The following is a 23785-nucleotide window of genomic DNA, read 5'->3' as shown; positions in this document are numbered from 1 at the left end:
ACAGACCAGGTACCCTGTAAACACCAGCTCTGATACTTACTACTGTTGAGAGTGTTGTTAATTCAAGGGATTAGTCACACGGAAATTTGTCTTTATTGAACTGGTGAAAATGATGAAGTAAATTTACCATATGGTCTCAAGAACATTTACTTGGATTTTTTTCCAGAAATATAAGACTCGTTCCTGGTACTTGGTTGAGATACAGGTACAGGGTGGGTTGTGAGCCTGCTGTTGTCAGGCTGAAGATTGAGATACTTCTCCCCTCTTCCCACTTACCTCTTTGCCTTCTTTGGTTCGTAATTAGAATAACTAGAAAATATGAAGTAAGAGTGATTCTGAGATGCTCTCAGAAACTAGAAAAACTACAAAATAGGAAAATGTTTGCCCAAAAATGGCTTCGGGAATGTATCTAGTCTAAAGTGAGATACTGTTTTAGTTAACTATTAAGTGAATTGAGTGATTAACGTGTGATCATTAACCAAAAAAAAAAAAAAGCTTTATAGCGAAGGGAGATATATACACTTTTTAGATATGCAGAAGTACCTTTTATGGTTGATCTCCTGAAACACCTCTCTGTTTTTTATTACGTACTATAAGTACAGATGTGTGCCGAGTGCTTCGGGCCAGGTCCAGCTTCCATGACTTTCATAGCTAAGCTTATTATGGGATCTCTTAGGTCATCCAGGGAGGAGGCTTCTTTATGAATCTCCTCACTGTATTTATTTTGCACCAGTGATTCCAAACATACATACAAACATACATACATTTGCATGTATCTTAAGCTGCATTGAAATACATCAGCTACTACTTGGTCCTGGGTTGTCCAGTGCTCATTCCCAGAAACAGAGCTGCGTTTCCATAAAGTTCTCATGGGTCTTGGAATCATCTTCTCATGGTGTTTACTGATCCCAGGTACCTCCTCTGCTTGTGGCATTAAAATTGATTTAGAAGGAGGTGGGCATAGGTGTTTTTCTCTGTCCTGAGCATTGATTACACCTCAAATAATAATAAGATTGAATAACTTTTGTATTTTCTTTATCACTTTGCAAAGTATTTTCACATATGTATCATTTGTCCTACAGTCTTCCTAAAATGTGGACAGAGTAAATATTCTTAATATCCCTGGTTTTCATACTTAAAAAAAAATAACCTGAAAATCCATGAGGTTAATGGATTTTTTTCCATAAATAGATTACTCAGTTAATAAGTGATAAACCAGAACTCAAATCCAGATCTCCTAACTTCTAATGAGATGGGACCAAGTCTTTTGAAAAAGATGCTGATTGTTGTAAAGGAAGATCCTTGGTTCTAAAGTTTCTGAAGTTGAGGCCGCCCTGGGAGCAGGCCAACCCCTACGTTTTAATTGCTGGCAATTGTGTGATTTCTTACTGCCCTGGGTTCAGAGTACACCATAATTAAATAGCAACAGTTTATGTTCTATTTTACAATCTTTAGTAAGAGCTAGGAGTGTTAGAAGAATAAAGTAGCATTTCAGTAGGAAAGACAGAATTGCATTTGGTTGTGTTAGAAGAATAAAGTAGCGTTTCAGTAGGAGAGACAGAATTGCATTTGGTTAAGTATTTAGACTCAGGAACCATGTGGCCTGAGTTTAAATCCGAGCTCTACCACTCCTGGCTGTGTGACTGGTCCCATTATTTAACCTCTGTGCCTCCGTTTTCTCATCTGCAAAACGAGGATGATGACGCACCTGCCTTGTAGGGTTGTTACGATGATCAAGTGAATTAATGCTCTGACAGTGCCTCAGACTCAGTGTGGGGTCTCCTGTTGTCAGCGGCTCCCTTGGAGTTGGGAAGGGCTGCAGGAGCCAGGGCAGCGGAGGACGCGCTGCAGGAGAGAAGGTGATGATGAAGTAGGGGAGGAACAGCCGGCCTCACCTGCAGGTCTGGGTGGAGGTTCCTGAGTTTCAGAGGACCAGGTTGCTTCTAAAGGAGTCTGGCTGTGCCTTTTAACAGATCTGGGGCCAGAGCTGCCTCCTGTCAGGCCCTGCTCCATAGAGGCTTCATGTCTGGTGGGCAGTAAAGCACCCGCAGCCCTTTCCAGCGTCGTGATGAGAGCTCAGAGTTTGAACTTCTGGCCCCACGTGAAGAGATTCCATGTCTGCTTTTAAAAGGGGCCTTGTGGCTTAAGCTATGAAGATAGTTTTGAGGGGCTTTTAAAATCCCAGGTCATCTGGAGAACTTGTCTTTTGGGCTTTTCTGTTTAGTTGGCCTTCACCATTTTCAGTAGTGTCCTCGACCAGCTTTATGTGTATCAAGTTCCAGGAAGGCTGTTTTCATGCTGAGTTCTGTTTCTCTGCCTCTGTAGATTTGCCCAGAGCAGGGTTAGATGCCACCCGGCTGTCCTCCTCTCCTGTCTGTTTATGTCCTGTGCACTCTTCTGTCCAGCTTGTGCCCATTTCTCACTTCGGTCACTTAATGTACCTGTGATGCGTTCACTCCTAACAGCTAGGATCTTCTTACGCTTCTCTTCATAATTTAAATTTTACCATTTCCCAGCTTGTGCAGCACTTGTGCATGTGTACATTTTGACACCATAACAAGGTTTTCAGCTCCCCATGGGCAGGGTCCTTACCTGTTGCCCTTGTACCCCCTCTGCGTTTGCACCGAGTACCCTGTTCACCACCCCACACCTGAGTGCTTGTCCTGAAACACAGCTTGGTCCTTCCACCGGGGTCTGGGAAGCCCTTCCGTGGCCAGTACAGGAGTCCCTGGCCGGCCCCCGCCTTGCCTCTCCTGACCATGCCTTGGGCGTTGCCCTGCCCCCTGCTTAGAACCCAGCCCCTTGCCCCCTGCCCTGGTGCTCTCCTCCCCCCCCACCTGGGAGTTCCGGTCATCTTCCAGAGTGAGTTATGGTGACCACGTATTTAACACGGCCAGTGCGGGACCCTGCAGGAGCTGGTGAGGGACTGAACTAGGGCAGTGACCTCAAGGGAGGGGCGGGGTCGACAAGCTTGCTTCTCTCCAGGTGGAGCGGAAACACAGGTGAGGAGGTTGGAAATGTGGAGAGGTTACAGTTGATGGGAGCGGATCAGGGGCCGCGGTAAAGGCAGCAGCGAGTGTGTCATTGTGTCAGAGATCACCGCATCTCTTCACATGCCACCACGTGCAGGTGTTGCCTTGTTTACCCTTCACAGCAGCCTTGTGAGATCAGTACTTTCTTAAACCCCATTTACAGGTGATGGAACTGGGGCTTGTGAAATTCTTGGAAACAGTCTTGCTACCTTCTTTCTGTGCCTAAAGTGTGAAAATTGGGCCTGGGGCTGTAGAGCTGTATAGATTTTTAAGTAATATTAGAACATTTATAGTCTTACTCATATTGATAACAATTATAGTTAACTTGCATTTGAATGGCTCTAGACAGCGCACACTTAAATTACCCCCAGGCTCTCAGCTCTTGTACCTACTCAGCTCATAGCTGCCTGGCCTCCATGGACCATGAACTTGTCATCTGATTCAAAGACGTTACATTTAAAATTCTTCAAATAAATGTAAATGAGATTTTGCCCTAAGAAGAACGGTGAACTGCTGACATCTTTGTGCAGAGGGTGGTGTCCATGGAGAAAACTGGGCAGGTGTGTGCAGACCGGCTGGAGTGGGGTGTGAGGGGTGGCGGTGAGAAGGGACGGAGCTGACTGGGTGTCACAGCAGGACTGAGGGGCTTGGTGACCGAGCAGGAGGGAAGGGTGAGTCTGCTGTTTGAAACTAGGATTTTGTCAGAAACTGTAGAGTCTAAATGTAGAGACTGTTCGGAATAAAGATGAATTTTGTTTTAGCTCTGTATGCTTTGGAACCCTTTCCCCCCATTCTCGTTTTTTTTCCAGCATGAAAAAGAGGGAAAAGGTATCCAATCGTTCATATAAACTTTTTTTTTCTTGCGGTACGCGGGCCACTCCCGCTGCGGAGCACAGGCTCCGGACGCGCAAGCTCAGCGGCCATGGCTCATGGGCCTAGCCGCTCTGCGGCATGTGGGATCTTCCCGGACCGGGGCACGAACCTGTGTCCCCTGCATTGGCAGGCGGACTCTCAACCACTGCGCCACCAGGGAAGCCCCATATAAACTTTTTTTTGTACCAGAGTAGTAAACATATGGATCTTATTACTTCTGTGGCCCTTTGGGAATTATGTGATTTTTGTGAGCTAAGGTTTTTGAATCTTGTTTCAGTAGGGGTGAATTAATACAAAATTAACCTCTAAGAAGTTCTTTAGTCTGGTCCTACACGGAAGAAAAAGATGGATTTTCAAAAATCTGTTCGTGAGAAAGACTGTATTATACAGTGGTGAGCATTTCTGGAAACTGGCTTTGAGCATCCCAGACAGTGTGACCTGAATTTGAAAGAAATAAAGAGGCCACTAGTCTTGAGCCAAAATCATATAAGCAAAGAAAAAGCAAGTAGTTGCCCAGGATTGTGGGGTAACTGTAGGTTTTGGGCCAGGAGGTGATGCATAGTTGAACCTACACTGTATAGGCCACACTCTAGGGAACACTTCCCTGGGAGCAGGGCCCTGGCACCACCCCTCCTAGGCCTGGGACCTCCAGCAGGTCCACCTGGACCTGGCTGAGGCCCATGTGGACCAGGGCTGGGCCTTTGTGCATGGTCAGCACAGCGTGGTGGCTGAGGACTGCAGCAGGGCTGCTGTCGGGGGAGAGGGTTAAAGACACCCACTGGAATCTGAGGCCCCATTTAAAGGAAGATGCGGTTGAGTTAACCGTGTGCCTGGGCTGATGGAGGAAAGGACTTAGGACCCCAGTCCTGTGTGGGTATCAGATGGCTGCCATTTACGGTTTTCTAGAAGGAAGCTACAGTTTAGCCTCCTTAATTTGGAATGTTTTAAACACTGATTTTACATACAGTAAGATACAATCTTTTTGATGTATAGGTCTGAGTTTTGACAGTGCATTCGTGTCACCACCTGCCCAGTCAAGATAAAGAACAGTTCTGTCACCATCCCCTAGATACACACACGCATGCACGCACATGCGCACGTTCCTCATGCTGCCTGTGTACAGTCAGCCCGGCCCCACTCTCAGCTCCTGGCTACCACTGGGCTGGTTTCAATTCCTATAATTTTGTCTTTTCCATGCTGTCATGTAAATGGAATCGTACAGTATACAGCCTTTAGAGTCTGTTGCTTTCACTTAGCATAATTAATTTGGAATTTAAAAGGAAATGTTTTGAATTTTAATAATCACAATGAGCATTTTAATTAGTAATAGGAAATCTTCTAGTGCCTTCAGTGTACTGAGAACCTATGGATCACAGTGTACTTGGAATTATGAAAGCTGGATGTCAAGAAAAATTAGTCACTAAATGCGTATAATTAAATTTTTTTAACTCCTGCACTGTATTTTATCAGTGCTGTACCTCATATAACTGAGTCTGGGACTTAGGAGTCTTAATCTGTACTGAAAAAAGGGAAATATTGTTTTTTAAAAAAAGAAAGCTAAGTTTAATTTTGTATTGAAAGGTAGATGCTGTAAAAGTAACCGTTCAAAAAATCAGGGTTTTTTATGCTGCTTCTGTGGCTCCTTCTTCCAAAATAGTCCTGTAATTAAAGCTGAAACATTGTGCAAAGGTGTGTTAGTGGTTGCCGCTCCCTCCGTGAATGAAGAGCAGAAGGCAGAGAAGTGCTCCTGGGGGCAGAGGGCCTTTGGCAAAAGCCAAGGAACGTTTTCATAATGAGTTAGTCAGAAATAAAGGTCGTTGAGAATGTCCAGGAAGTGGTGGTGAGTGCCAGGCAGGCTTTACGAGACAGGAAACACTTAGCATGTTGGTAAATCATGTTAGCACATCAGCAAAGCCATGTCAGCAGTTCTAGGATTGGAAATTGTTACCATGGGGAAAAGCAGCAATTAGGAGAGCAATTTCAGTTAAAAATGTAAAGATTGTTTCTTTAAATTAATTCTTGAGTTGTTCCTCTGTGCCCGTATAGCAGAATCTAAAAGATAACTCATATAATGGGGAACATTATATTTTTTAAAACTTTGAAATTCTTAAAAAAGAAACCATTAAAGAATGTAAAATTAAACTGGTAGAGATTTAAAAAAGTAGAATAGAATCCACTCATCATGATGTATGAATTAAAGAAAATCCTGGCAGCATGTATGGTGCAGGTCAGTGGTTGGGAACCCAAGTGCTGCTCTAATCCTGCCTCTGCCATTTTCTGATGTGTGACCTTGGGTGCATTACTTAACCCTTCGCCTCAGTTTTCTCATCTGGAAAATAGGTTTTAATAGGATTGTTGTATGGGTTGAGTTAATACATAAAAAGCCTAGAACATGCTTACAAAATAATAAGTGTTACAGAAGTGTTAGTTATTATTAATATATTCCAAATTCTCCTAAAGAAAATCTTCCCATACTTGTGTATGTGATTATCAAAAACCAAATGAAAAATCATGGTACATTACACAAAACACATCTTTCTGCAGTAGACTGTTAAAAGAAAAAACTCAGAACTAACATTTCCCCCCTTGATTTTCACTTTTTAGAGTGGTGAAACCAGAACAATATCTCACTTTCATTATACTACCTGGCCAGATTTCGGAGTCCCTGAATCACCAGCTTCATTTCTCAATTTCTTATTTAAAGTGCGAGAGTCTGGCTCTTTGAATCCTGAACACGGGCCTGCGGTGATCCACTGTAGTGCCGGCATCGGGCGGTCAGGCACCTTTTCTCTGGTGGACACTTGTCTTGTTCTGGTAAGTGACCTCGTTTCAGTCTTCTGTACCTTTTTATTGTTTCCACTGGCAGAAGTAAGCTCGACTGTCAGGATCCCAGAACTGTGTTTTTCAAACTTGAACTTCTGCCTTCTTTTAGAAAAACCAAAAACTCTCATTCACATCTTTTCAGCTGCCTCTTGCTGTGACTGGTGGGGCTGCATCCAAGATAATTCTAGAGCTCTCGAAGGAGACTTTTCCTGGTAGCTTTTGTTACTTAAATGATGGGTCCTCTCCCCCGCCCTTCTTATTTTTCAAACATCAGTTGGTAGATAATATTGAATTCTTTCTTGCCTTAGTTTCCTTATTTACAAACTGCAGAGAGTGAGAGTATTCTCCTCCCAGGACTGTCATAAGAATTAAGTGGATGAGTGCATTTAGAACACTTTCTAAGCCCTCGGTGAGTGTGGGTTTTAATATCATTCCCTGAAGTTCCTGTTGTGCCCGAGGGCTATGTTCTTTCTCCACCAGGCTTCCCAGCCCCAGCCTGGGTACCGGCCTGTGCCTTTCCTCCTTTTAGGTTGATGGGAGGGTATCTTAGCACGTCTACTGTGTTACCACTCTGCCTAATATCCTATACTTCAGTCAAAAGCGGCTTGTTATGTTCACTTTGACGTGTTTAAGAGCTCTAAGCATCTGTTCTGTTAATGGTAAATACTAAAACTAGATCGTGTGTTTGCCTGTTCCCTGCCAAATTTAACTTCAACAGCTGTTCTCTTTTCTGGTTGGGGTGGGGGTGTGTGGATCCAGCCCCAGCTGGTGCAGCGGCCCCACGGTGTCCTTGTGGGTCTGGCTGTTTCCACCTTTCTGCTCCAGCACCCTCAGGTGGCTGCCGCACACAGACGTGAAGGCGCCGAACGAAAAGATTTACTCCTGCCAGGACGTTCTTAAAAAAGAAAGGCACTAATCTCGATGTATTTATCCTTACATTAAGCCAGAATGGGCCATAAATCCTCCCTTCGACCAACCACTAGCCAGAGTGAATGAGATTCCTGTTGGTTGGAGCCAGCTGTGAGTTAGCTGAAGGGCCAGGAGTCCTCCCTCTGCTGCCTGGATGGGGCAGACGGGCAACCTGTGCTGACTTGCTCTTAGCGGTTTTCCTGTACTGCTTCTCTTTCCTGGACTCCTAACAACAAAAGGCTTGAATAATGTTTACCTTTCTTGCAGATGGAAAAAGGAGACAATATTAATATTAAACAACTGTTACTGAATATGAGAAAATACCGAATGGGGCTGATTCAGACACCAGATCAACTCAGATTTTCATACATGACTATAATAGAAGGAGCAAAGTTTATAAAGGGAGATTCAAGTATACAGGTAAACTGTGTATCAAATACGATTTGCATCACATAGCTGCACTCCGTTTATGCATGTGTCTTCTCCCTTCCTTCCAAAAAAGCATGTTTACATTAATGTGGTGAATCCAGCTGGCCCCTAAGATTGTAAAATGTATGCCCCCCTCCTCCTGTGTACCTCAGCCTCATGTTAAATCCTGCCTGTTACTCAGAAGCCCGAATGGGGACACAATTTCATTAAAGAAAGTAAGGTTCCTTGTAAAGGAAGGTTTAAGCATTTCATCATTAAAATAACCAGAAAATTTAGCTACTTTTGCCCCATTAAAAACCTGATCTGGAGTTATACAAGAACACTTAGTTTATATCATAGGTATTTCATCTTTTATAACAATGAGCAAGCAACTTGAGTACTTGCAGCAAACGTAATGAAATTTCAGGACAATGTTATTTTTCTCTGGTTGGTGGCTGTATTCTCATGAAGGTATTTTTATTCCACATTTGTAAAAGCTAAGTTCAAAGACTGATTATCCGAAATCTGTGTTTATGTACTAACGTAACATGTGAAATAGAAAAAGAAGTAACAACAGACACCCGTTTCTTGTCTGAACTGATCATATGGAATTGGACATAAGCAGGTGGAATTCTTTATTTTTCTCTTACATGAACCATTTGCTTCCTCTTCAGCTTCTGTGATTACCAGCCAAAGCAGGAATATTCTGAATAAGCCCTCCTTTATAACTGAGATCACACCATCTGTCAAGATGGAATGAGATATAAGTAGTTAAGTGTTGTATGGATTACACAGACATTTAAATATTCTTAAGAAATTTTATTTATCAGCTGACTTTTTTGTTCTGATCATTGGTGTTATTTTAACTATTCAAGACAATCTGTTGTATTTATCAATAAAAATTTTAAGTTTTATTTAAAAGGTTCCCCCCCCCAAATCTTTAGCATTATAGAATAATTTTTTAAAATTAATTAGTTTATTTATTTATTTATTTTTGGCTGCGTTGGGTCTTCGTTGCTGCGCCTGGGCTTTCTCTCATTGCGGCAGGCCGGGGCTACTCTTCTTTGGGCTTTTCATTGCGGTGGCTTCTCTGTTGCAGAGCACGGGCTCTAGGCGCACAGGCTTCAGTAGTTGTGGCACACAGGTTCAGTAGTTGTGGCTCACGGGCTTAGTTGCTCCGTGGCATGTGGGATCTTCCCGGACCAGGGCTTGAACCCGTGTCCCCTGCATTGGCAGGTGGATTTTTAACCACTGCGCCACCAAGGAAGCCCTCTAAAGAATAATTTTTAACGAAGAGAAATGTCAGTCTGTGAAGTGCCTGGTATGTGAAGATTAAGCCCATGAAGCACGAGACCCTCTTCCGACGTTACCTCAGATGTTCAGGATTAGGAACAGGTCTCTCTTTAATCTTGGCTTGTGTCTGCCAGTTTACATGCAGAGGTTTTCCCCACACACTTCTGTTGCTTCCTTGCTAATTTCCTGGCTGTTCTTACAGACTAACTCTATGGAACGTATGCTGTCCTTTGGATACTATCCCTTGCCCCACCTTAATGTTTTTTCAAGTTTCGTTCCTTTAGTTTTAGAATATACATGTGCTTCCTGTGCAGATCGTTTTCCCCACAGAGATGAGTTTTATGGACGGGCTTTTGTGTGGTCCCTATTGTTGTGACAGTGCAGTTTGTGGCTCGGAAGAACTTTTTCTCCCCCAGTTTATCTGGTGCGGTGTGGCCATCAGATCTCTGACTCAGCACCTTTATCCCTCATTCAGACAGACCCAGGCGTCCTCTGCCTCCGTCCAGATGGGATGTTGGAAATGTCTGTATTTTTCAAGTGCTCAGGATCAGAAAGCCTGTTACCCTTTCGGAGGGCTCAGTTTCCACAGAAATGATCTTAGCAAGGCTCTAATAATTTATATGGTGCTGTGAAATTTTTAAAATTTTAGATAATTGATTAGTACATATTGAGTATAAAAGAATTCAGAGAATGTGAAAGTATATCATTTACAAAGTAGAAGTCCTCGCTAACTCACCCCCCAAATATGTAACCATTGAGGCCTGTGTGTATTCTTCCAGGACTGCGTATTTATGCATATGGGCTTGTTTATTTTATGTAGATATTTTCTCCTTCTGGAACCCCGCTGTCTAGTGCTGGAGCCACGTGTTCTGTTGAGTGTTGAGATGTAGCCAGTCTGAATCAAGTCTGCTTAAAGTATAAGATGTACAAATATAGGGAGAAAAAGTGTAAAATATCTCAGTAATTTAAAAAATGTTGATTATATGTTCAAATAACAATATTTTTAAATGTTGAATTAAATAAAACATCTTGTCAAAATTCATCTTTTTTTAAAACGTGGCTGTTAGACATTTTTAAAGTTATATATGTGGCTCGCATTACATTTCATTGGACAGTGCTATACTAGAACCTTAGCTTAGACCAGAAGTCTCAGAGAAATAAATTTCCCTGAAATCTTAAATCATAAAACTTTATTGTTACAAAGATCTAGAGTTACTTTGTTAATGTGGATACCCCAAGCTGCATGACTCTGTCTTATGTCCCAAAAAGTGTCTCATAGGACATACAAGGATGTGATAGGCAGTTTATGGACTTGTCTTTCTCTCCATACATCTGCCTCCTCCCCTTTGCCTCTGATTTTTGGGGAAAATTAATATTTGTAAGAAGAAAGCAGGAAGCTTTTCGAGTGTGAGTTGATGGCAGTGGGGTGAGGGATGCCATCTTTCCAGAAGCACCCATGCTGTGTAAGCTTCATCTCTGGTTCTTTTTCCTAAAGGGGGCCTCTGTCTTCACCTTCAGTCTTAATCTAGATTTACGGGATACAAGTGGTGTTTTCATTATTGGCTACAGTTTCATGTTAGTTTTCCTGTGAAGATTTCTGGCATATGTGGATATAAAATGATTTAGAACCTGCCAGGACAAAGAAGAGCTGTTAATATTCACATCTAAAGTGACTGTTGGGCTTCCCTGGTGGCGCAGTGGTTGAGAGTCCGCCTGCCGATGATGCAGGGGACACGGGTTCGTGCCCCGGTCCAGGAAGATCCCACATGCCGCGGAGCGGCTGGGCCCATGAGCCATGGCCGCTGAGCCTGCACGTCCGGAGCCTGTGCTCCACAACGGGAGAGGCCACAACAGTGAGAGGCCCGCGTACCACAAAAAAAAAAAATAAAAAATAAAGTGACTGTTATCTGAAACCAGTAACTGTGTTTGTGATGATAATCACATATAATACACAACTAGTAAAGTTATAATTAATATATACTTTTAACAAATTACAGTGGGTTTAGAGTTTAAATACATCACTTTATAGCTCCTTCGAGGGGCTTTCTTCGAGAAAGAAATGGGGGTGAGAAATGGGGGTGGGGTTGCGGATGGTGTGGGGGCATTGCTCCGTGAGTGCGGTTCAGCTGAATGTGCAGTCGGGGGAGGTGAGCAGCCCCGTCTGCTCCAAATGGGAGCCGAGGGCAGTGCTGGGTCCCTGGCCTCACAGTCGGCAGCACCGGCAGCACCGCCGAGGCAGGTGAGCCTGGAGCCTGCTTGCCGGGTGTGTCACAGGGGGGGCAAAGTTGAGTGAGTTTGCTGCCCAGAGACCTGGCAAAATGACATTGCCCTTTGTTTTTTCTTTTTAAAATTCACTAGCATTAAACCTCCCTTTCTCCCCCACCCTCCTGCTGACTCTTCTTGTTGACAGATTCTGGATTTGTTGCATATTCTGGGAAGTGGTCCAGTAAGACTTGGTTTTTGGCATCATCTTGTTTATTGACATTGTTGAGTTTTGTCCAAGTATAAGGCCAAGTTGCTGTAACTAGATCTCAGTGAAGAATTGACCAGCATGCATTCTGGAGACAGTTAACATTTTTGTTGGATACTTAAAACTATCTGGTGTCTGACACTGATGATTATTTCCGAGATGCAGAGCCTTGTGAGGGGTTCAAATTCCGACTCTGCTACTCGTTAGCTGTCATCTCATTAGTCACAACAAGTCCCAAGGCAGGTCACAGTCCTGTTTCATTGGAGGAAGATAGGCTGTCTCTTCATCTTGGTCTGAATCCTGCCTGATCTGAAGTCCAGGCGTGCTGAGGAGTCTTCCCAACTGTCCAGCCAGCTGCCTGGGCTGCTGGTGTACCTGGTGGGGACAGTCAACTTGAAGGCCTCTGGCACTGCAGGAACCTGCTGGGAGGTCTCACCATTGGTTCTCCGCTAAACTGGACAGTGGCAATGAGCAGGGCACACTGGGTCACATTCAAGGGCCATCTTGGTCACTTTTCCAGAGGCACATGCCTCTGGATTAGGAGACGGCACAATCTGACTTTGGCGAAGATCTTCTTACTAAGACCAATATTTTGGTGAGGTTAAAGTCACTACATTTTATTAAGATTATTGTATTCAACTACATACTGATGTGCATCAATATTAAATGCTTTATTATTGGGACTTCCCTGGTGGCGCAGTGGTTCAGAATCCTCCTGCTAATGCAGGGGACACGGGTTCAAGCCCTGGTCCGGGAGGATCCCACATGCCGCAGAGCAGCTAAGCCCGTGCGCCACAACTACTGAGCCTGTGCTCTAGAGCCCACGAGTCGCAACTACTGAGCCCACGTGCCACAACTACTGAAACCCGTGTGCCTAGAGCCTGTGCTCCACAACAAGAGAAACTACCGCGTTGAGAAGCCCATGCACCACAACGAAGAGTAGCCCCCACTCGCCGCAACTAGAGAAAGCCCACGCGCAGCAATGAAGACCCAACGCAACTAAGATAGATAGATAGATAGATTTATTAAAAATGCTTTATTATTATTAAATATTCAACTTAAAATAGACGTAGCTAGAAGTGGTATGACAAAACACGTTTTTCTTTTTCATTCATATGTTAGCATCACAGGGTTTTCTTAAGTTAAATATAGAATTTCAGTTTCATAAATTTTATTTAAGGAAAGTCAAAACTTTAGTGTTTGCATTTGTTTCTCATTTCCCTACTTAGAAACGGTGGAAAGAACTTTCTAAGGAAGATGTATGTCCTGTTTTCGATCATTCACCAACCAAAACAATGACTGAAAAATACAACGGAAACAGGATAGGCCTAGAAGAAGAAAAACTGACAAGTGACAGGTATACAGGACTGTCCTCTAAAATGCAAGATACTCTGGAGGAAAACAGCGAGAGGTAAGGTTACTGCAATAACAATGCTTGAAAAGATGAGACTTTTATTTTAATAAGTTCTGTGGATGGGAACTAATATAGACCCTTAGTGTATTGAATTAATGTAACCATTTATTTATTACTTAAGGGCATTTAAGTAGTATGTAATGACATCATTGATCTCAAAGAAGCTAATACTTAAAGACGGAAACCTGTTGGAAAATGGTTTAACACAATACTTATTGAGTGTAAGAGTTAATATAATTAGATGCTAAAATGTGTAGTATGATGCAGAAAACAGTATGAATACCTGCCGTTTGTACAGTTATATAGTGTTCACGCTACTGTTACAATGTAATTGATAATATGCCTTTAATACCATTATGAAATAATTAAATGAATATTTCAACTTCTGTTATTGGAAGAAAAAAATATTTTTCAAAAAAAATCACATAAAATGCCCTATACTTTTTGAGTTTTGAGTCCATATGAATGTGTAAACTCTTCAAGTTTTTAAATTTGAAAGATTACGTTTCTCAGGCTCCAGATATCTCACACATTACGAAGCTGGTGTCCTGAGGTGTGAGTCTCTCAGAAAAGTGAATGAGCTCTTTTACTCCCTCTCTTCAATATCTCTGAAAGACTTTTTTTCTTTTCTTTTTGTCAGATATGCTTTTTCTTGTGGAAAATTTTATGCTGTAGTCATATTTGTTACAGTGGGATCTTGGGATGTGCTGTGAAAATCGTTAAGGTCTCCTATACATTATAGCTTCAGTTTTGTATTTCCCCAATATAAAAATTGCCTGAAATTTTATAAAAGGTAGCGTATTACAGTACATAGTAAGTTGCTATATATCATATTGAAGAGTTTATTATGACCTAGCAGTGCTACTCCTTGTGTGTGGCTTCAGTGGTTTAGACTACAAGTTAAAGCATAAAGTTGTTTCTTCTTCTACGTTAGATTTACTAGTTTTAAGTCAGGAAATAATACTGGGAGCTCTGTATCCTTTTATATATTTTATATATATTTTGCCTGATCTTGACTACAGTGTAATTTGTTTTATTGGCAGGTACACACATACTTGTTATAGTGAATTTTCAGTCTAGAGAGTGAATTCTGAGTAATAATTTTTGCAAGTCATTGTAGGAAATATTCAGGTAGAGTTCACACAGCCGGAGATACCTGTGTGTGTGATAAGTTAAAGTGAAAAAGACATTAGGAAGACTGCTAAGCGTATGGAGATGAGCAAAATATAGTCCCCAGGTTGCTAATACACTTAAGGGACAAAACAAGAACCCAGACTAGCAACATAAATTATTTACTATAAATGAAATGCCCTAGGCTGAGAATAGAAGGGCTCTAGAGGGTGAGAGAACCAGAGAGAAGAGGTTTCTTAGTTTAGAAGGAAACAAACTTGGAGAACAGCAAAAAAGAAAAACATTTGGGCAAGAACGAGGTTGTACATGGCAGGAGAACACGTGCTCTTGTCTCTTGGGTGTGTAACTAGGAGTGGGATTGCTGGGCCACATGTGGCCACTCCGTGTTGAGCATTTTTTGGCCAGTTTTCCAAGCGGCTGCATCACTTCGCCTTCCCACTAGCAATGTCTGAAGGTGCCAATATTCCCACGTAATTTAACGTTGATAAAATAATCTGATATGTAGTCCATATTCAGAGTTCTCTAATTATAAAAAAAAATCCACCTTAAAGCTTTACAGAAAATAACTGTACTGAGATATAATTTACATACCATAGAGTTCACAAAATTTAGAGCGTACAGTTTACTGGATTGAGTATATGTACAGTTTTGTGGCCATCGCCATAATGTAATTTTGGAACATTTTTATGATCCCAGTCTCTATAGCTATTTAAAAAAATAATTCAAGATCTGATCCAGGATCATGCATTGTATTTGGTTGATGTGGTTCTTTAGTCTCCTTTAACCTGGGACTGTCCACCACCTTTAGTTTTCCCCCATTGCTGGACATTGCAGCTTATAGATGAGTTGCCTTTTAGGATGCCTCACAATCTGGATTCCTCTGATTGTTTTTCACTATTAGATATAGGTTAAACATTTGGGCCAGGAAAAAAGCTGCCTCTTAATGTAGTAGATGCTGAAAAGGCATTCAAGATTTTTAATCAAGCCATACCATCAGAGCTGTGCTTCAGAATAATTACTGGGGTATAGTATTTACTCTGAAGGCATGGAAACTGGTTAGGCTTTTGCTGTAATATAAGCAGTAAGTGAAAAGAGGAGATGGATTTTGTGAGATTTTTTTTTTATTAACTGATTTTAATGACATAAAACCCCTACACTTTATATAATTGTTATGCAAAATACATAGATGAATACTGTCTTCTTTTAAAAACATAAATAAGCAAGATGTGAAAATAGGCAAGTTTCCATGAAATAAGTGAAAAAAATTTTAAAGTTTTGCTTTCCATATCATTTGGTGTTATAAAATGTTAAGCTTTCATCAGCTTCAGGGTTTGTGTTGCTCCCCAATTTTTCATATAACTGAACTCTCAAATCTGCTAGCACCCACTGAATTGATTCCACTCTGGATGGTAAGGCATCAGTTTCTTCTTGCAAGTTTTTCTTTGCTTCTTCTAGCATTTCTCATGTTTCTTCTTGAGAATGGCTAATGAAAACATCACCAGTCTGATGAGGTGTCATTAAGCAGTCCTCGTCTGCAAGCATGATGTCCTAACAAGCATCTTCTAAGTTTGGGAGTTGTTTCTTTTTTACTTCTGTTTCTTCCTTCAGCTCTGTGATTCTGCTTGTATTCCATGCAAATCTGTATGTCTTTTGTTGATTTTCAAAAGTAACATTGACATCTTCTGCTGCTGTCTTCTTCATGGTGGCCGCCATCTTAGTTAGGCTTGTGAGATGTTTTTCAAGGGAAAAAAATAGTAGTTTTCATGTTGCCTTCAGCCATTCTTTGTGTTGTTCCGGGACCATGATCCCAGAGTCAAAGAGCTTCCTTTGGAACAAAAATTCTGTATTGAATAGGAAAATGGGAGCTAGAAAAGGGATGGGCAGACAGCAGTAGGCACTCACACAGCAGAATATTCAAGGAAATGTTAACTATAGGGGCCTTTGTGAAAAATCAAATATGAACTCCAAAGGGGATCAGATGCCTGGGGACCCTCTGTCTTCCCTCTCCTGCTGGCTGGCTAGCAAAGAAAGAAAAAATACTGATACCATGCTTCTTTTCAGGTCCTATTAAAAATATTCATTTACATAAAACTGTACCAGCAATTGTCATTGAATTACCTGAGTGCATCTCTGGACCATTTAGAGTATTGAAGCTTTTCCCCTTTTTGTTCCAGCGTCTGAATGAGTTGAGAAGTGGGGTGGAGTGGGCGGGGGGGCGGGGGGGCTGTGCTCTGCCTGCGTGGTTGAGCCCAGCCGTGCTGATGTGCTCTTGTTTGTTGACAGTGCTCTGCGCAAGCGCCTTCGGGAGGACAGGAAAGCCAGCACAGCTCAGAAGGTGCAGCAGATGAAGCAGAGGCTGAACGAGAGCGAACGAAAAAGGAAAAGGTGGTTATATTGGCAACCTATTCTCACTAAGATGGGGTTTGTGTCCGTCATTTTGGTTGGCGCTTTTGTTGGCTGGACACTGTTTTTTCAACAAAATGCCCTATAAATAATTAATTTTGCCCCGCAAGCTTCAGCACTGGTAGCTGACAGTGTTGCGTGAATCACAGGGGTTCACCTGTTAGCAGACTCCTCAGACACCAGGCGGTGCAGTTGACTAGACACCCACAGAGAATTGGGGTGTGCAGTCCCCTCAGCACCCCAAGGCGCTGCCCACACTGTACCCGCTCCCTAAAATAAAGACTTGAATGCTTCTTAAGAACTGGTACATTTTCAACTGTATTCATACATGTTAAGTGTAATATTTCACCTGACCAGACTGAGAAGTCCTTTATCACGAGGATTCGTTTTTGGAGGCTGTCTGGATTTTAACCTGCACTTGATATAAGCAATAAATATTGTGGTTTTATGGACATTATTACTGGAAAGAAAATGACCTTTAAGTAATGCGTGTAATGTATAAATGTACTTGTTCACATGGGCATCAACATTTTATATTCTTAACCATTGCAGGGTAAATATATTTTATAAGTACCTATTTAATCTTACTTTTGTAGTTAAATGTACTTTTTAAAAGCTCAATTTGAAAAAAAATCTGTTACCACAAAAAAAATAATAAAGTGTATGTTGATTCAATTGTACTGGATACATCTTCCTAAAGAAAAGTTTGATATGAGCAGGTAGAACTCTGAATAAGCAATTTTTACTATATATTTGCATTTCTTTTATGTTTTACAGTTTTCCCAATTTTAAAAAGAAAAAGAAACAAAAATTTTCTCTAAAAATATCTTTGAAGGAAAATTCTCCTTACTGGCGTAGTCAGGTAACAGTTGGTCAAGACTTTGTAAAGAAACTGGTTTCTGTAAAGCCCATTATTAATACTGTTTATTTTTCAGGAAAATTTCAATGTAATTACCCTAATTTATAATTGGGGTAAACCATAATTTAGGAAATAAAAATAACGAGCAGCATTTTATCATCCATGATTTCAGTTTATTAGACTGAAGTTTTGCAGTAAAAACTTTTTTAAGTTCTTTCTACTTCAATAAATAGTATAATGATGTTCAAACCTACACTGTCCCTTTAACTTCTTAATGGGTATTTTTAGAGCATATTGTTTAATGGATCTAACTGCTCATTTGAGTGCTAGCTTTCTTCAGATTGTAACATTCCTTTCAGTGTTTAACTTGTTTTACTTAAACTTTAAATAGTTGTTATAAATTTATCTGCTGAAATAATGAAATCACATTATTTCAGCGGTTTTCAAACTTTGCTTGTTGGATTTCTAAGGGGTCACCAGGAGGTGGTAGGAAGGACCCCAAGCTGCCAACCTTTACTTCCAGCAGATAAAGTAGGCTGTCTCTGCTTTATCCACTTTACATACTAGGTACTATTGCTGCACGAGGTTTAATTATTTTCAGCGGGCAGTGATCATTTAAACAACAGTTTGAAAACCTTCGGTATAGATAGACTTTTGAATTGGTTCGAATAGCCTTCTCGAGTGGGTTGAGTTATGCTGAGAGTATGAGAGCAGGACGCAGGTGGTGCTGTGTGTAGAGGACAGTTTGTGTCACATGTGCCCACGCCCTGCTCAGCACCACTGTGTCCTGTAACCTTTACATGGAAGGAGGTAAGAAGGATGTTGCTGTGTCTGCCTGCATCACCCCTGTGTTCAGGCACCATGACCCTTACATTTTAGGTCGTTATTGGTTTAAAATCTTTCTTTCCAATTTGCTGTGGCTTATATTTGCTAAAATACAGTATATTACTCTGCAAGTCAAATACAGGTAGACCTATTCAGTTCCAACCGTGGGTCGCCTTGCTTTCAATAAAAGGCAAAGACTTTATGGGAAACACAAGCTGATAATGATACCCTTGTCCCCGGGCAGGGTGGACGTGCTTCGTGGGGCTCAGTGCTTCAGCTTTGCTCTTTGCTTCCCGTCCTTCTGGAGATGTTTGCCATAATGTATTTTATTATTATTATTTTTTTTTTGCCATAATGTATTTTTAAAATCACATCCGGTGATTTTTAAGTGTCCGGTGTAGCGGACACTTGTTGATAAACTTCTGCTGCTGCAAACGTTAGTCATCTTTCCTCTTCCAAGCACATCCCTGAGGAGAGCATGTTAATTTTTACCAGGGATTGTGTTTTTGGTGGGTGCCCTATACTAATTACTGAAAATGCGTGGCCACGTGCCTGACCTTCATTAAAGAAGGCGTCTAGTCAGAGGGGCAGGCCAGGCGGGGTCCTGCCCTCAGGGAACAGCAGAGGAGTCGGCAACCACGGTGGGTGTGCATCTTCCCAGAACTTGTGTCTGTAGGTCTTCGTGATGTTTTCTAATTAGAACAGATGCTGAAAATCAGTTGTACGGTTTGACTTCGATGAGGTGCTGGTATTTTCTTAATAAAAAAGCCAGAAGCTTTATTATTTTTAAGAAAGACTATCTGAATTAATACCTAGTTCATTTGTGTTTGTATCTGCTCCTGCCGATAAACGGACAGCACCCCTGATTCAGCACCGTCTTTTCTGGCTGTACCAATGGGCTCCGTACTCATTTCCACGTGCAGCCAAGCATTTTATGCCATCCTACTACTGATTTTTATCTATGCTTGCATGTGTAGAATATCTACAAATATAGTTCTCCATATTTAGTTTATCCATATGTAGCATAAAAATGATGTAAAAGTGCATAGAGAACTTTGGTAATGTACAGACCACTTCCATGTTTAGATGTTTTATATATTTGCTCAGTCCTTATCCTCTTCTATATTTTTGGTCCATTTCATTATGTATTAGTATTTCTACCAAGGAATGAACAAAAAAAGAGAAAGGAAGTTAAAAAGTTGATTTTTTTTTTAAATAACAGGTGCATCAGAGGAAGGAATTGTGACCTTAAGTTAATTTTATGTACACTTGTGCGTGTCCCCTTTGTTTCAAATAAACTAGAATTGATGGTTTGAATTAAAAAAATACATATTGGTTTAAAAAGTAGTTTCTGGCATGGAGCAGTCCTCCAGCTTCTGTATCAGTTCCATCTTTGCTTTCAGCGTCCTTGACAGTGATGGTTGTTCCCACTTAGAGGTCATTTCCGTGGTGCCGGGCATTGTGCTGGGGCTTCCCACGTGTTCTCCTGGTAACCTCACAACAAGCCCATGCAGCAGGTGGTGGTGTTGCTGAGCCAGAGTCAGCCTGAGACTTGACCTTTCTACCTTCTCTTCTGTTGCCGTCATTGAAGACTCTCATGTAGAGTGTATTTTAGAATTAAATTCTCAAAGAAAGATTTAACTTCTGAAAGTTGTTCCCCTCTTAGAAAAATATCTCTGACTAGATTCTGTGTGAACAGACACAGGCTAGAACCTGATTATGTTAGAAATGTTTTATTGACCGTTGTATACTCTCTTTTAGTGAGTACATTTCCAGAGTGACTGCCTGGTTATTGTACAGATTTTAAAATCTAGTCTGCCTTGATTTTTACTTTCAGACACGAGTCTTACAGAGACTTTTAAAATGCAGTATATTGTAAACCTAATGCCATTATGTCTATCATCCGTTTCTCCATATGTCCAGGCAAGAGTCTAAGAATCACACCTTCCGTCAGCACTGACTTATTTCTGGTTCCAGCAGGTCCCTGTGGGTTTGTTAGTGGGGTAGAAAGCATGGACAAGGGCGGGATGGCTGAGGTTAGGACTCCCATGTCCATCCCCTGCTGGAGCTGAGTGCCTGGCAGGGATGGCGTGTTCTGGGCTCCCATTTCTACATCACAGCTATTCAAGTCTCTCTTACTTCAGGAAACCCTTATTTGGCGTTGACTTATCTAGATGGTAGTCATCTTATAAATAAAGTTTTGGAAAACAGAAATTCAGTATTTTTTCACATAATAAAATTAAGTTCTTTTGACTTAAAATACAGGTCTTGGTCGTCCCCTGGCTGATTTATTCTGGAGTTGACCTGTGTCTTTCATCTTTTCCCTAGTTCATTGGTTTGGATTTGATTCCATCTTTCCTTGTATCTGTCTTCAAAGCACTGTTTCTGGGACAGCAGCACCCACAGCCCCTACAACAGCAGATAAGTTAGAAATGCCAGGTGTCCTCTTGTTCTGCTGAATGTGGATGAGTGATGTCATGTTGCAGAGTACTGCCCCAGCTAAGCAGTGACTCAGCCCGAGGGGCTTTTAGTTGGGTCGAGCGATTGTCTTTATCAGTAACAACCTGACAACGAGAATTCTCAAATGCTATGACCGTCTCTGTGCAGTCCAGTGGCAGAATGAAAAATCCAATCATTGGTACTCTTTCTGTTTGGGTTTTATAATTTAGAGTGGAATATGGGAATTTTAGGATTTAGGGAGGATATTACTTGCAGAGTCTACTTTAATACTATTGTCTGGTTTTCCATCAAATGATATATTGGGGGAGCTATAAGGAGAATGGAATGGGAATTTTTTTCTTTATGGAGACCATTTTTTAAAGAAAAGCATCAATTCTTTATTGTTGCTCTAATTTGGCATAGATTTTTTAGACATATGATGATGTTGATATTTCAAATTACTACTATAAAAAACCTGAAGTTATTTTGAGTTTGGTGAATTCGGGATTTTCCCACTGGGTAAGTTGATGTTGTGCCTTGCTCACCTTAGAGAAGTGTGTGGGACTCTTTTCAGTAAAGCAAGGATGAGTATCTGGTGGCAGGAACTACTTCGGTGTGGAGCCAGCCCCTGTCAAGACCTTTTAGTTGTTCTAAGGGGTAGTTCATCCTTGCTGAGTGTGTCTTTAACACACTGCTGGGGAGGCAACACCTGCCGGTTCTGCCAGTCAGTAGATACACCTCTCCGAGGTGCATCCTGTTACCCGATTTTCAGACGAGAAAACTGAGTCAAAGAATAAGTAACTTGCCCAAGGTTGTACATCTAGATCATGACAGAGCTGAGATTTGAACTCCAGTCTGTAGAATCCCAGTAACTCCAGGCCTCACGCTTTCCCATTATGTCACACGCAACCTGTTTTTATGGAATATTTAAATGGAAAAGCATTAGACAGCTACTGTTACCCATTAAAATCCAAAATAACCCTCTTTTTATTTTTTAAGTGAAACAAATAAAAGTTTTCCTCTCCAAAAAATTTTGTGGAACAGTTTGAACTACCACTGAGCCAGAGTAATACTGGAACATCAGAGCACTCTCTAAACCAAACCATTATTTCATTCACTCTGACTGGATCAGTTCCTTGGTTTTAACAAGGGGACTTCTGAAGGTGTGGGAAACACATGCATATTTGGCAGCACTCAGGGTCAGTCAGAAGCTCCTTTCCTCACATCAGCCACTTTGGTTCAGGCTTCTCAGGTCCCTGCAAGAAGCACCTGTGGTAGTTTCTGTGACCACAGGCACCTAACAAGAATGCTTCCTTGGTGTCTGGACATTTCTCTGTCAGTGCTGGAAATGAGACACCAAGGAGCCAGCAGTCAGGAAGAAGCCAACTCGTAGTATTGGGGATTTTGACTAAATGTTTTGGATAAATGTGTGGGTGTGGTTTATATCTCCCATTTATACACGTGGAGGCACAATAATGACAAGTATTTAGATCTGGGTTGTTTTTTTTTTGTCAGAGCAAGGGAAGTTGAGGGGAAATACCAGTTACCACCTCAGAAGTTCAGCTATTTGCAAATATTGTGAAATAACATTAAAAACTCACCTGCCCTTAAATTAGTTGTTATTTCATCTCTCTATCACTTGTTTAAACTCTCATTTATCTTTACTTTTTGGCATTAAAGTACAATAAATCTATCAATTATTTTATGTCTGTGTTTTCTTTTAATACTTAAATCATGTCACTTCAGTTCTGTATTTCTGTGATCATTAGTATTACCCTTCAGGACAAAAAGCATGCTGCTAACAGTCCATGAGTTAAAGATATAAGCCAACTTTATGTTCATACATTACATTCATAATATTTTTAGCAGTATGATACAGTGGAGGTCCAAATTGGATTAGACTTTTGCATTGAATTCCAAAGTATTGGTAAGTCTAGCACATACCATAAAATCTTGCTAAATTGTTGTGGGTACATTTTTTTTTTTTAACTGTCTGTGAGTATAGCTCACATGGAGGTCATTTCTTGAGTAATACAGGATGACCTAAAAAAGTTCATAGTTATTAATTTTTGTAAAAGAGTGAGAGTTATGGTGCTTTAACATGAGTCTACCTCACACCACCAATTCTGTTTGAAAATCAAGCACATAAGCAGTTTTACCAAGGTAACAGCAAAGCACTCAGTGTGATTGAGTGTGATGTGTTGGAATGTTTTTTGGTTGCCTTTTTAGTTCATTGTTAGTCCTTTTATGTTTGTGTGTATCTGTGTATGTCTGTGTGTTTGGTAAATATGAATTGAATAGATGACTTCTTATTTTATATTTTAGGCCAAGATTGACAGACACCTAAATATTCATGACTTGAGAATATTCTGCAGCTATAAATTTTGAACCATTGATGTGCAAAGCAAGACCTGGAGCCCACTCCGGACACTAAGTGAGGCTTGATAAGCCTGTAGATTGCCTCACATTTGTCTGTTTACAAAGTAAACCTTACATCCAGGGAACGAAGAGCACCACCAGCAGAAGACTTTGCAGAGCCCTTTCATTTGATGCATTGTTAAGTTTTTTAATGCGTGTGTGAAATGTAGAGAGATGTAAAAGAAATAAATTAGGAAAGACTACTTTGTATTGTACTGCCATTCCTACTGTATTTTTATACTTTTTGGCAGCATTAAATATTTTTCTTAAATAGACTGTGTTGGTTTGTGTGCATTATCTTAGGACAGCTCTGCTTCAAATAATGAATGTTTTCCTAAGGGTTTGCTCTCAAGTTTTTATAACTAGCAACTGACATTTAAATTGAAATTGATTCACAACATTGGCCCCTTGGTTTTTTAAGATGTTTATTACCCTATCAATATAGGTTAGGTGAATGCAACAAAAGAAAAGTTATAATATCCCTTTTG

At 41.0% G+C, this 23785-nt stretch overlaps 1 protein-coding gene and 1 pseudogene across 4 annotated transcripts in view; one reads left to right on the top strand and one right to left on the bottom strand.

Moving 5' to 3' along the window:
• PTPN2 (protein tyrosine phosphatase non-receptor type 2) overlaps positions 1-23572 on the top strand; it is a 77837-nt gene extending 54265 nt beyond the window's left edge. The window contains exons 6-11 of one of the 4 annotated variants that reach the window (XM_029221743.1): positions 6510-6719; positions 7905-8057; positions 13038-13219; positions 16637-16738; positions 17534-17618; positions 20769-23570. In XM_029221743.1, the coding sequence (XP_029077576.1) occupies positions 6510-6719; positions 7905-8057; positions 13038-13219; positions 16637-16738; positions 17534-17618; positions 20769-20870 (834 nt within the window). In that variant the 3' untranslated portion in view covers positions 20871-23570. Of the gene's footprint in view, positions 1-6509; positions 6720-7904; positions 8058-13037; positions 13220-16636; positions 17953-20768 lie in introns of those variants that run through there. The other 3 variants (XM_029221729.1, XM_029221737.1, XM_029221722.1) reach the window with 3 other exon arrangements.
• Positions 15285-16066, bottom strand: LOC114894744 (annotated as a pseudogene).
• Positions 23573-23785: the final 213 nt, after the last annotated feature.

Source organism: Monodon monoceros, unplaced genomic scaffold, assembly GCF_005190385.1.
Source record: "Monodon monoceros isolate NGI ecotype Baffin Bay Population unplaced genomic scaffold, NGI_Narwhal_1 Super_Scaffold_1, whole genome shotgun sequence".
In the NCBI taxonomy this organism is placed as follows: domain Eukaryota; kingdom Metazoa; phylum Chordata; class Mammalia; order Artiodactyla; family Monodontidae; genus Monodon; species Monodon monoceros.
The sequence above is the reverse complement of the archived record's forward strand: the minus strand, read 5'-3'. Positions and strand labels throughout refer to the sequence as shown.